Source organism: Eupeodes corollae, chromosome 1 (assembly GCF_945859685.1).
Source record: "Eupeodes corollae chromosome 1, idEupCoro1.1, whole genome shotgun sequence".
NCBI lineage: Eukaryota > Metazoa > Arthropoda > Insecta > Diptera > Syrphidae > Eupeodes > Eupeodes corollae.
In genome coordinates this window covers 278,663,538-278,676,553 of record NC_079147.1, presented here as the reverse complement: position 1 = coordinate 278,676,553, position 13,016 = coordinate 278,663,538, and the positions used below count along the sequence as shown (strand labels likewise).

At 36.1% G+C, this 13,016-nt stretch overlaps 1 protein-coding gene across 1 annotated transcript; it reads right to left on the bottom strand.

Annotated features, from left to right (window-relative positions):
• Positions 1-5,725: 5,725 nt before the first annotated feature.
• Positions 5,726-6,534, bottom strand: LOC129940009 (uncharacterized). Its single transcript, XM_056048229.1, has 2 exons — positions 6,250-6,534; positions 5,726-6,174 (listed from the first exon to the last, which is right to left on the bottom strand). The coding sequence occupies exons 1-2, from the start codon at positions 6,385-6,387 to the stop codon at positions 5,995-5,997; spliced, it is 318 nt and encodes a 105-aa protein (XP_055904204.1). The 5' UTR covers positions 6,388-6,534; the 3' UTR covers positions 5,726-5,994.
• Between the last annotated feature and the right edge of the window lie 6,482 nt (positions 6,535-13,016).

The window sequence follows — 13,016 nt, the reverse complement described above, 5'->3', positions numbered from 1 at the left end:
CTGTATTTGCAGGATGGCCGTTATATATAAAGATATTTACAAATTGAAACTTTGAAAGTTTGTTATTTATAAGCTTTGAAAACGTTGTTAAGGATTGTTTGAAAACGAAACAAAAACAATAAATAATTTTCGTCTAGTGAAAAGTGAAACGATGAGAGTGCATTCTTATTGTAGCTTTTCTAAAATCAAGTAGTTGTTATTGAAATACGCTCTACACTTTTTGAATAGCCCTTTTGACTGAAAATTATTAAGAAGGTCCTTTTAAGCCCTTTCATACAAATATATATACATGATAGATAAAGATATTCAAAATTAACACTTTGTAAATTTGTTATTAGCAGATCGATAAGCTTTGAAAGCGTCGTTAAGGATTGTTTGAAAATGAAACAAAAACAATAAATAATTTTCGTCTAGAGAAAAGTGATACGATGAGAATTGGGGCATTCTCATCGTAGCTTTTCTAGAAGCAAGTCCTTGTGATTGGAATACGACCTAGACATTTTAATAGCCCTTTTAATTATACATAATTTATTATAAAAGTCCTTCTTGGCCCTTTCATCAGAAGTGGGGTACATCCAAAGCCAGAAGAAGAATTTTGATTATTGGGATCCTAAAGAAAATTCAAGACAGAATTGTTGCTGAGGAAAAATTTCGAGATATTTCTAAAGAAATAATTGGAAGAAAAGTCCAGGTATTTGGAGTTTAAAAATGAAAAAAAGAAGAAGAACATTTGTTTCAAGATAGAAAAGATAAGTAATTTTTTATTTTTTTTTCTTATATTTTTATTTGTCCAGTTCAGTCCTGTCCAGTTCTGTATTCATTTTGTTTTATTTATTTTTAAACACATACATATAATTAACATAAACTATCCTACGTATTAAAAACAATTTATTTTAAAATTGGCTCCATTTAACATTTAAAAATTATATACGCAAATTACTACAAGTGCATATGCATAAAAGTAAAAAGTAAAAAAAAAGTAAATTTTAAAATAAATTAACTCAAAAGAAATTATGGCACCAGGTGAATTTTCAAAATGTTGCCAATTCAAACTTTTTCTATCTAAGTAGTGAAATAGTGTAAGTTATATTTATTACTATGTTTTATAAAATTCATCTTAAAGTTTTTGGAAATTTTATCCATGCAAAATTTTCAAGGTTTGTGTTTTTATATAAAAGGGTTGTGATGAGAACGCAGTTGTTCTTTTACTTAAACTTAAATTCATATACATAATGTATAGAACCAAATCAAGTAAAGGTGAAAATATTGAACAAAAATATAATGCAAAGTAAAAATTTTGATAAATATTTTGTTTTTATTTTAAGCTTTTAAATATTTTCGTCTTTTGCAGGTGTTCACCTTGATGGCTGAAAAACGGAAAGTTAAACTCCAAACATTTTATGAGTTTCAAATAATTAAAATTAAAAAAATAGGCTGGGATGTGACCCATGCTGATAGCTTCCCATCCCGTCTGTCGATTTTTCTTGCTTAAAAGTTAGTAGGTTTTCGTGTTGGGTTAAAAAAAATTTGTTAGTTGAATTATTCTTACTAATTTTAAAATTACCAACAATATTTCTCATATAATGAAATAGTTTAGTTTAAAAATCCATCTTTGTTAACGAGATTTTTAGTTAAAAAAATATGTTAACCAATGAAATTAATTTGAGAGATATCAAGAACCGAACATCAATTTTTAACAAATTTGCGTATTATTTTTCGTAGATATTAATTTCTTATAAAAAACGGACTGTTGAAATTTTATAAAAATAAAATGAAAAATAAAAATACGGAATATTGAAAACAATATTTTCGGTAAAATAAAATAAGTTTGAAAACAATGTTCTTAATTTTTGAAAAGCTATTTGAGTGGTAAGTAAATTTTTCTGTTAGGTTTTTACAACATAACTGTCAATTAGATTTTTCTCAATATTTAACTGAATGATGACAACAACATATTTAGAAAGTTTAAACTAGTTTAAAGCCAATATCGATTTTTCTTAAAATATTACTGAATGTTGACAGCAAAATTTAGTAGTTAAAAGCCAATATCTCAAAGTTTTGAACAGATGTTTGAGTCGAAATTCCATTTTTCCAACTTTGAGTATTGTTTTATGAAGGTTTTTATTTTTGTATTATAATAAAACTATCCATTCGATTTTTCTTAAAATTTTACAAGATGTTAAAAACGTTATTCTTCGTTGCACAAAATCATTTTGGAGATAAAATCATTTTGTATTAGTAAAATTTTCGAAGTGGCAAATTTTTGTTCATTTTTTTTATTTATAAAAAACTGTTAATTGATTTTTTTTTTCAAAAAATATCACGTTACAAAATACTGTATACAATTTAATTTAAGTCTCTAGCGTTTTTGGTTCGTAAGATATTTAGGGTTAACCAAAATGTTCACCTTTTTTTTAAACTGCTATGGTAAAATAACCACCCACGCAATTTTCTTGAGAGCCCTTGCTGCATCATTCTGCATTATTATCTGTATAACAAAATTTATTTGAAGTCGATATCTCCTGTCGTTTTTGAGCTATGGTCGACGAAAAAACTTCGCGAATGTAAGGACGTAGGAACGTACGTATACACACACACACACACACACAGACATCTTTCTAAAAATCTTATATTTCGACTCTTGGGACCTTGAAACGTCGAGAAATGTCAAAATTTTCAATTCGACAAATCGGACCCATAACAATATCAGATAAAAGAATTCATAATTAACATTTTATAAAACTAAATAATAGTCAAAGATGTTTTAATATTAATGTATGGGTACTCTTTCTAAAATTATTTTGATAATTATATACTGTTAGCGTCAAAAGAAAGTGTACAGCATTGAACTACATTTTTGCAACACTGTTAAATCAGGGGATTCAATATTTTAGAATAGAAAATAATGAAGTTGAAATACAATAAAAAAATTTAAAAAATTTGTTTCTGTTTTTAAACGTCAAAAAAAAGTGTAAAACATGCCACACATACTGTACAACTTTCCGCTTATCAGGAAAACAACCGTTAAATTAATTTTGTTTTCTTTACAGCTTATGACTAATTGATCAAAAGTGTCATTGAGTGCATTTCCACCCAGCTTTTGCTTAAATTTTTTTTTTGCAGCAGAAGCAAGACAACTTATTATGAAATTAAGAAAGGAAGGAAAATTTTACCACGAAATAGCCAAAACAATGGGCAGATGCCATAACACTTTGAACAAAATTGTGGACAAATTTCAAAAGTTCCGACCTCGTTCCGCAAGGCCAGTTTCGCACTCCAAGTTGGGTGAGGTCACTTTCCACTTGTGCGCGCCACCTGATCCGCGGTATTCCTCTACTGACGAATTCCTTTTCTTGACTACATCAAAGTTACGTTTGTCGATGGCGACGTTTTGACCATGTCCTTTCTTGTCGACAGCACGTGCTTTATTTTGCCCTCATTAACCGTTAAACCCATTTTTGCCGCCTCTGCCTCAATACTCACAAAAGCCCCGTTGACATCACCCTGAGTTTTTTCGATTATGTCAATGTCATCAGCATATGCCAGTAATTGGACAGACTTTTAAAAGATAGTGCCTCTAGTGTTGACGTGTGAGCTCTGCACTATTCTTTCAAGCACGATATTAAAAAAATCACATGACAGCGCATCACCTTGTCTAAAACCTTTTTTGACATCAAAAGGTTCTGTTAAGTTGTTTCCAACCTTTATGGAGCAGCGTGAATTCTCCATGGTCATCCTGCACAAACGGACGAGTTTGGCAGGGATGCCAAAACTAGACATGGCTCTATACAGCTCGTCCCTGCAGTAGATGCTGTCATATGCGGCCTTGAAATCGATGAAAAGATGGTGGGTGCCGATTTGATGTTCTTGGGTTTTTCCACGATCTGCCGTAATGTGAATATTTGATCAACTGTGGACTTTCCTGGTCTAAAACCACACTGATAAGGATTTATCAGGTTGTTGACGATGGGCTTTAGACAGCAGAGAAGATTTTATAGGCGATGTTAAGTAGACTGATTCCTCTATAGTTGGTGCAGTTTAGACGGTCTCCTTTTTGCAAAAAATACTGCGGTTCCATTCATCAGGCATATTTTCTTCCGACCATATCTTACAGATAAGTTGGTGCATGCTCCTAACCAACTTATCTCCAGCTGCTTTAAAGAGCTCTGCATTCAAGCCATCCCCTCCAGCTGCTTTATTAGACTTCAGCTTAGATATGGCAATATTTACTTCGTCTCAGTCGGGAGGACGGGATTGTTGGCTTTCGTTGTTTATGTTGAATGAATCATCCTGTCTGACAGCGGAATTCAGTTCGTCGTCGCCGTTATACAGTCTGCAGAAGCGGTCCTTCCATATCCTCAGCATTGACTGCGGTTCCACTATGATGTTTCCACTTTCGTCTTTGCAGCTTTCTGTTCTAGGTTTATTTACCTGTGAATTTCGTTTCACTTGTTCATAAAACTTTAGAACTTCATTCCTGCTTTTAAACCTCTCAACATCTTCTACCGCAAGCTTCTCATGCCCTCTCTTTTTCCTTCTGAGAAGTCTTCGTTCCTCTCGCCTCTTTTGTTCTTTTATGCAGCGCCGGTGCGCCGCCGCTTTGCGTGCCTGTTGTTTGGCTGAATTTGCCTGCCGACATTCCTAATCAAACCAGGGGTTCCTTGTTGGTGGCTGTTTGAATCCCAACACACCAGAGGTGGCTTCTCTGATTGCATCTTGGCACTGTTGCCACTGGTTTTCGATACATTGTGTTGGCGGCAGAGAACTTCGAGAGAGGTTACTTGTAACTCGGTCTGAAAAGGATTTGGCGAACTCTGGCGATTGTAGCCGTTCGCCGTTTCGCCTTTTGTCTGGAAATCCGAAGTGCTATCTTGGCTACAACGAGGTAGTCCGAGTTGATGTTAGCTTCTTGGAAAGTTCGTACATCCATAATGCTGGAAGCATGTCTGGCGTCGATCGCAACATAGTCAATCTGGAGTATCTGGATAAGCAGATCCGAAAGAGGAATATTTCAAACAGAGAGTCACTAAAGTCAATTCTAGTTGAAAAGTGGTAAAAAATCCCAACCGAATTAACAAGAAAGCTGGTAGAATCAATGCCCAGACGCTTGATGCTATTTTTTAAAGGGAAGCAGGCAAAGTACTAATTTTAAGTTTTTACTTTATTTGAATAATAAATAGTTTAATAATAAGTTTACGCTTTAAAACTGAAATATTTTCTTTTATTTTTGTATTGTTTTTTTTTACGTTATTAATTTCTGTTAAGTTTTATATGGCAATTCATTGAAAATAAACTATCTTAAAAAATAACATAAGTATTTAACTAAAATATCGAACCCACTTGTTTTAACAGGATTGCAAAAATGCAGTTAATAGCTGTACACTTTCTTTTTACGCGCACAATAAATAAATTATAGGTTTATGGCCAAAGAATTTTGGGATTCTAGTTTACACAGATTGCTTTTTATTCACAGATTTGTTGAAAAAAAGAGATATTAATCTCACATTTTGTATTTCAAAAACAAAGTTAAATCAATATTCTTGAATCAACGATTTTGAGAGATTTTTAAAATCTCTAGTATCACAAATCGTTCTTATCTTGAATCCAAAGAAAACTCTATATTTCTCGTTAAAATGCTGTATTTTATTTGAAAGGCTTAAGATGTTCAAGAAGAAAACAAACCTTTGCCGCCTTTTCAACTGCTCCTGGTAATTTAAAGACTAAATACATTTTTAATAGATTTAATTTATCTGTTCATTTCTTTTATAAAAACAAGTTGCTTAGTAATCTATAAAATAAATCGTTCAACTAAGTGAAAAAAACTGATTTTCCCATTAAAACTTTAAAATATTTAAGTTTAATACAAACAATAAAATATCAATATCTATACGTAATTTAAACAAAAATATCAAAAATGAATCCCATTTTTTTCTTCTTTGAATTGTAAAATTATATTGGTTTTCGTGAATAGCTGTACTTATGCAGAAGCCAAAACTATCTCTCCATAGCACTAACTTGTTCTTGCAAATAATCTAATTGATTGACACTATCCTTAATTGCGTCACACTGATAGCCAACATGTTGTCGAATAAGTTCCATTTTGCGTAAATTCTGTGCACACGTATCCATAGTAGATTCTGATTGAGCTAAACTCTTTGCACTATGAGCTAAAATCTGTGAAAGAATAATGTTAATTAAAAACGAATATTATAAATTATTTTGAATTTAAGAATTTCATACGAAACTCACCTCATTTGACTTGGATCCTCTAACCACCTGACGCGCCACGGATCCAATGTTGTTCACATTAATACTAACCCGTTCACACAACCGTTTCTTGCTGTCGCCAAAAAGGTGTCGGGCACTGCTACTCGATGCTGATGCCATCTGTATGTTGGAAGTGCGACTAAGAGTGCAATGGTTTATGTCCAAACTTAATTGATTTAGTATCTTTTTTAATGCTCTGAAGGATTGGGGCAATGTTTTGAGATTGATACCTTAAATATTAAGATTATTGGCGTAATTTATGTAATTTGATATTAAAGACAGTTGCTTCTATATTTGTATGAAATAATATAATTTTTTTAACAATCAATTCACATAATTTATTAAGAAAAACAAATTTGTTACCAAGAGCTGTGAACAAGATAAACAAGAAAATTTATTTTTATTTGACGATACCAAACGTCAGTGTCATTTTGAACAGGGATGGCAGATGAGTGACATGCGCAATGGTTTTTATGTATGTAGAGACTTCCCAAATTGTAATAGATCAGCAGCAGAAATACAGTGGAGTAGCGAAATTATTTAAAGAAAATAAAACGTACAAAATAATAAGGAAAATTTACGATTTGATGACACAAGTTTAACGTAAAATGCGTTTTTAAAAAATTAATTCATAAATGCAGACTGTTAATTATTTAAACCAAGAAATACCTGATTCAATATTTCGTATATATTAAACGGGTACTAAAAGGGTTATAAATACCCTTTACATGTTTAAAGTTTAAACACAGTGCGAGCTTTAGGAAAATAGGAAAGGATTAAAAAGGAATAATGATGCACATTGGTTTTAAAGTTTTGAATATCAAAATGATAGGGAAAAACAGAGCTGGGTAAAACATTCCACATTCTCAATATGCTGTTAAAAAAGAATGTCTATACTTGACAGTCCGTCCGAAATTCCTAGAAGTACGAGTATTACGGCTGAATTGTTTGAGGGGGGAATGCAACTGGCTAATTCGGTTATAAAAATATCGGTAGAACAACGAAAGGCATTGCAGCGGTGTTCAAGTGACGTAATTGTTTTGGTTATATGGTTCTATCGCCTATCATTTTCTCTTTTTAGATACTGTCCAAAATACTTAAACTTGTTTAAGGGACACCTGCAGCATTTTGGGCGATATCGAATACGTGATCATTCCATAAGAGGTGATCTGTGATATACATACCGAGTACTGGAAGTTGAAAGTTTCCTGGATGTAAGTGCATCTCATGGATAGCGGATTCGGGGGTGGGTTACACTTTTACGAAACGAGACAGCATTGAGTTTTTGAAGCATTAAATTCTACACGGTTATGATTCAGCATTGTACAATGCTGTCGAGATCAGAATTTAATGAGCTTATCGTACGCTGCCTTTGAAGTTCCAAATCCAAAGGACAAGGATGATAATCTAAAAACGAATATGAAAAGCTGAGGGTACTGTCATCCGCGAAACAATTTACTAAGTTAGAAGTTTCAGACAAAAGATCATTTATAAAAATAAGAAAGAGCGTCGGAGACTGAACGGAGCCCTGTTGCCACCAGCGTTTATCTTGTGAATATCAGAATATTTAGCAATGACTATTAAACTGTGCGACTTTAGTGAGTTAAGTTCTGTGGTTTAATGTTCCTCAATGCTTTAAAATCTTATTTATTCCTTTAAACATTACTTTGGTTCACTTTAATTATTATCAGCCGATCTAAATTGTTAAACCTATATTTCCATATTGAAGCACTTATGTCAAGCTTATGCCAGCAACTCACAAAAATCATATTCAATGAAAACTGATATGCATTTTGGTGCAACCCCAAAATTTGGATTTTTTTTGTTAAAATGAACAAAATAATGAGCAATAAGGTGGTTTTTGAGAAAATTAGAATTTTCAATTTTGGGCTAAGCAAATTTTCATAAATATAAATTGGGTCTGCTGTTATATTTCGCCTTAAGAAAATGAAAAAAACTTCTAACGCGAATCGGCTTAAGCCTTATTTTGTTTGTTTGACTTTGAGCTCAATCAACACAAACACTTGCGCTGCAGGTGCGAGGACAGACAGACCGACATACTGAATGGATGAACTACATTTTTCGACTTCTCTACCATCGTAATGTCATGTTTGGTTTAAATCTCGAGTTCGAAATTTTTGCTAATGCAATACTTGCCATATAGTTCCTATATGTTGCAAGTAAAAAGCATCAGGCATATTTGAGCACTATTTCTTAAAATACGATTGATTAGTCTTTAAAAACTGCGAATTGAACTTCAAAATTTGCATTGAATTTCAATGGCTCATGGCTCTGCACATTATGTTTCGAGTAATGAAATTGACAACCCTAAAACAAAGTTTTAATTTTACTCGTTTCCCATTATGAAGATATCGTCGAGGCAATGCTGTCCGTTAAATCAGATGCGGTAGACAGAGATGGGATCAATCCGAAGTTTTTGCAAATTCTACTTCCTCATATTCTAACATACATAACTCATTTATTTAATCCTATACTTACCAGTTCTGAGTATCCTCGAATATGGAAATATGCTAAGATACTTCTTATCCCTAAGGCTTTAAACTGTGCTAACCCAGAATATAGACCTATTGCTATCCTGCCATTCCTGTCTAAATTCTTCGAAAAACTAATTCTAAAACAGATGCAAGGACACCTTACAAACAATAGCCTGCTAGATACAAACCAGTCCGGGTGTCATGCAAAAATAAGCTGTAAAACGGCGCTTTTACTTGTTGTTCATGATATACGCAGAGCGATGGACATGAATTGAGGTACGTTCTTAACGTTGCTAGATTTTTCAAAAGCTTTCGATACTGTCGATCACTTAGTACTGTGCCAAAAACTTAAGTATGATTTCAAATTCTCTCGTTTTGCGGTGAAACTTCTGCACTAAAACTTATCTAATCGACAACAATGCGTTGCAGTTGGAAATCAGACATCTTTATTTCTGACAGTCCCAGCAGGTGTCCCTCAGGGTTCTATTCTTGTTCCTCTATTTATTTCACTTTACGTTAACGAGCTTATGATGTTCAAATGGTAGACATGTGCATTCAAGAGGACACAAGCGTCCACAGGTTTTTCTCAAAACCAACCTTTGTCTATCAACTCCTACTCTTACCTCCATGTGGTGAACATCGGGTGCCTAGTACCTCAACTGGATATTGGGTTCCAACCCCAGTGAAAAGTTGTCGGGGGCAGCAAACGAGAGAGGTGGGGATAGGTGTTTCCACTAAGGCACCCCTCCTTATCCAGACGGCAGCGGAGGAATTCCCAAGATGGAATCAACGGTGGCGTCTACAGTTCCAGTAAGGTTGAACTACTTAGTGAACACCTTATAGGGCTTCTTCGACTTATTCGGAGCCCAGGCCTATAAAGAGCGGTTTTATGCGGCTCCCCATCCTTGGAGTTATACTAAGGATCTGGCCCTCCAGGTTGGGGGTTTTGCGTCGGGGTGACTTTCTGGCCACGTAAAAGCTTTCATAGTTGCGAAGCACCAACAAGCCTCGGATACGGATGGATTTACTGTTGAACCAACGCAAACGAATAAAGGACAACGAACTTCGGATATGCACGTGGAATGTTAGGTCCCTTAACAGACCACGTGCGGCCGAAGAATTAGCGGAGGCCCTAGACCGCTATAAAGCAGATATCACCGCCATCGAGGAAATACGATGGGATGGGCCGGCAAAAAGAGGATGAAAAACTGCGATATTTACTATGGTGACTGCTAGCACGAAAACCAACAGCGCTTATTTGGATGCGGCTTCGTCATTGGAGCCAGACTAAGGCAAGAAGTCTTGAGCTATAGGTGCATCAATGAATGCCTCGTGACCATACGCATCAAGGCTAAATTTGGCAACATTAGCCTGATATGCGCGCACCCCCACAGAAGAGAAAGACGACAACCAAACATATGTTCTTCGAGCTAGATTGACCATATTGCGATCGATGCCAGACACGCTTCCAGCATTATGGATATACGAACTTTCCGAGGAGCTAACATCGACTCGGACCACTACCTCGTTGTAGCTAAGGTAGCACTTCGGATTTCCAGACCCAAGGCAAAACAGGCAGGTGCTGGGAGAAGGTACAACGTCGAACGGCTAAAATCGCCAGAGATCGCCAAATCCCTTTTCCGACCGAGTTACAAGTAATCTCTCTCGAAGTTCTCTGCCGCCAACACAATGTATCGAAAACCAGTGGCAACAGTGCCAAGATGCAATCAGAGAAGCCGCCACTGGTGTGTTGGGATTCAAACAGCCACCAACAAGGAACCCCTGGTTTGATTAGGAATGTCGGCAGGCAAATTCAGCCAAACAACAGGCACGCAAAGCGGCGGCGCACCGGCGCTGCATAAAAGAACAAAAGAGGCGAGAGGAACGAAGACTTCTCAGAAGGAAAAAGAGAGGGCATGAGAAGCTTGCGGTAGAAGATGTTGAGAGGTTTAAAAGCAGGAATGCAGTTCGAAAGTTTTATGAACAGGTGAAACGAAATTCACAGGTACATAAACCTAGAACCGAAGGCTGCAAAGACGAAAGTGGAAACATCATAGTCGAACCGCAGTCAATGCTGAGGATATGGAATTACCACTTCTGTGGACTATATAACAGCGACAACGAACCAAATTCCTCTGTCAGGCAGTATGACCCATTCAACATAATAGATGAAAACTAACAATCCCGTCCTCCCTTCTTAAACGAAGTTAAGATTGCCATATCTAAGCTGAAGTCTTATAGAGCCGCTGGAGTGGATGGCTTGAATGCCCAGCTCTTTAAAGCAGCTTGTGATAAGTTGGTTAGGAGCATGCACCTACTTATCTGTAAGATATGGTCGGAAGAAAACATGACCGATGAATGAAACCTCAGTATTGTTTGCCCGATCCTGAAAAAAGGAGACCCTCTAAACTGCACCAACTATTGAGGCATCAGTCTACTTAACATCGCCTATAAAATCTTCTCTGCCGTAATATGTGAACGTCTTAAACCCATCGTCAACAACCTGATAGGTGCTTATCAGTGTGGTTTTAGACCAGGAAACTCCACAGTTGACCAAATATTCACTTACGACAGATCTTGTAAAAACCCAAAAACACCAAATCGACACCCACCATCTTTTCATAGATTTCAAGGCCGCATATGACAGCATTTACAGGGACGAGCTGTATAGAGCCATGTCTAGTTTTGGCATCCCTGCCAAACTCGTCCGTTTGTGCAGGATGACCATGGAGAATTCACGCTGCTCCATAAAGGTTGGAAACAACTTAACAGAACCTTTCGATGTCAAAAGGTTTTAGACAAGATGATGCGCTGTCATGTGATTTTTTTAACTTCGTGCTTGAAAGAATAGTGCAGAGCTCACACGTCAACACTAGAGGCACTATCTTTCAAAAGTCCGTCCAATTGCTGGCATATGCTGATGACATTGAAATAATCGGAAGAACTCAGTGTGATGTCAATGGGGCTTTTTTGAGTATTGAGGCAGAGGCGGCAAAAATATGTTTAACGGTTAATGAGGGAAAAACAAAGTACATGCTGTCGTCTAGAAATGACATACAACACCGACGTCTTGGTCAAAACGTCACAATCGACAGACGTAACTTTGAGGTAGTCAAGGACTTCGTCTACCTAGGCGCTGTAAACGCAGAAATCAACACCAGCGCTGAGATCAAACGCAGAATAACTCTTGCTAACCGCTGTTTCTTTGTACTAAGAAAGCGATTGAGTGGTAAAATCCTCTCTCGAGGTACCAAAGTGTTGCTATATAAGACCCTTATCATCCCCGTCCTACTATACGGTGCAGAAGCATGGACTATGACAAAAGCGGATGAAAGCACCTTGGGTCGCTTCGAGAGAAAAGTTCTTCGTGTGATCTATGGTCCCGTATGCATCGAAGGGGAGTGGAGGAGAAGATGGAACGACGAGCTGTACGGGCTGTACAGCGACGTAGACTTAACCAGAAGAGTAAAAGTCCAACGACTAAGATGGCTGGGTCACGTAGAGCGCATGGACACCAATGCTCCGGCCGGGAAAGTCTTCGAATACACACCCACAGGGCAGCGCAGTAGAGGATGACCGCAGATCAGGTGGCGCGCACAAGTGAAAGTTGATCTCACCCAACTTTGAGCGCGAAACTGGAGACATCTAGCTAGGGACGAGCTAGATGGAGAAGTTTGTTGGGTGAGGCCCTAGTTTGCACAGGACTGTAGCGTAAGTAAGTAAGTTAACGAGCTTATTCCACCGGTTAAATCTTGTAAGTTCATTTGTTTGCTGATGACGTCCAATTATACTTGGACACTCCTGTAGATAGCATAAGAAATGCTATTAACTATGTTATTTAGGATATTGTAGTTATACTACAGTGGACTTTCAAGCATAACCTCACCCTCAATCCAAGAAAATCTAAAATTTTGTGTATTTACAAACGCACCCTTGATAAGTCAAGCTTTCCACCGGGTCTACCAAAGACAAATATATTTACTTATTAATTGAAAATTCAATACTTGAAATTCTGGAACGTTCTAACATATTTTATAAAGTCTTCACAAATAATAAGAATGTAATCTTAATGTGAAATATGAATTAATAAATATGAAATATTTATGAAATAAATAGTTTTTAAAAGATCTTACTTAAATACGGAAATATTCACAATGGCTTCTTCCAAGTGAAACACGTTTTTATAGACTTTTTAGTAGTTCATTATTTCATATTGGGAAATTCCAATTAATTTTATGAATATGTAATGGTGAA

Bases quoted from the DNA above. Each gene is read 5' to 3' on its own strand.
- LOC129940009 (XM_056048229.1), bottom strand. From the start codon at position 6,387: ATGGCATCAGCATCGAGTAGCAGTGCCCGACACCTTTTTGGCGACAGC. The intron at 6,175-6,249 runs GTGAGTTTCGTA...ATTCTTTCACAG, and splicing joins GAGGATCCAAGTCAAATGAG to ATTTTAGCTCATAGTGCAAA.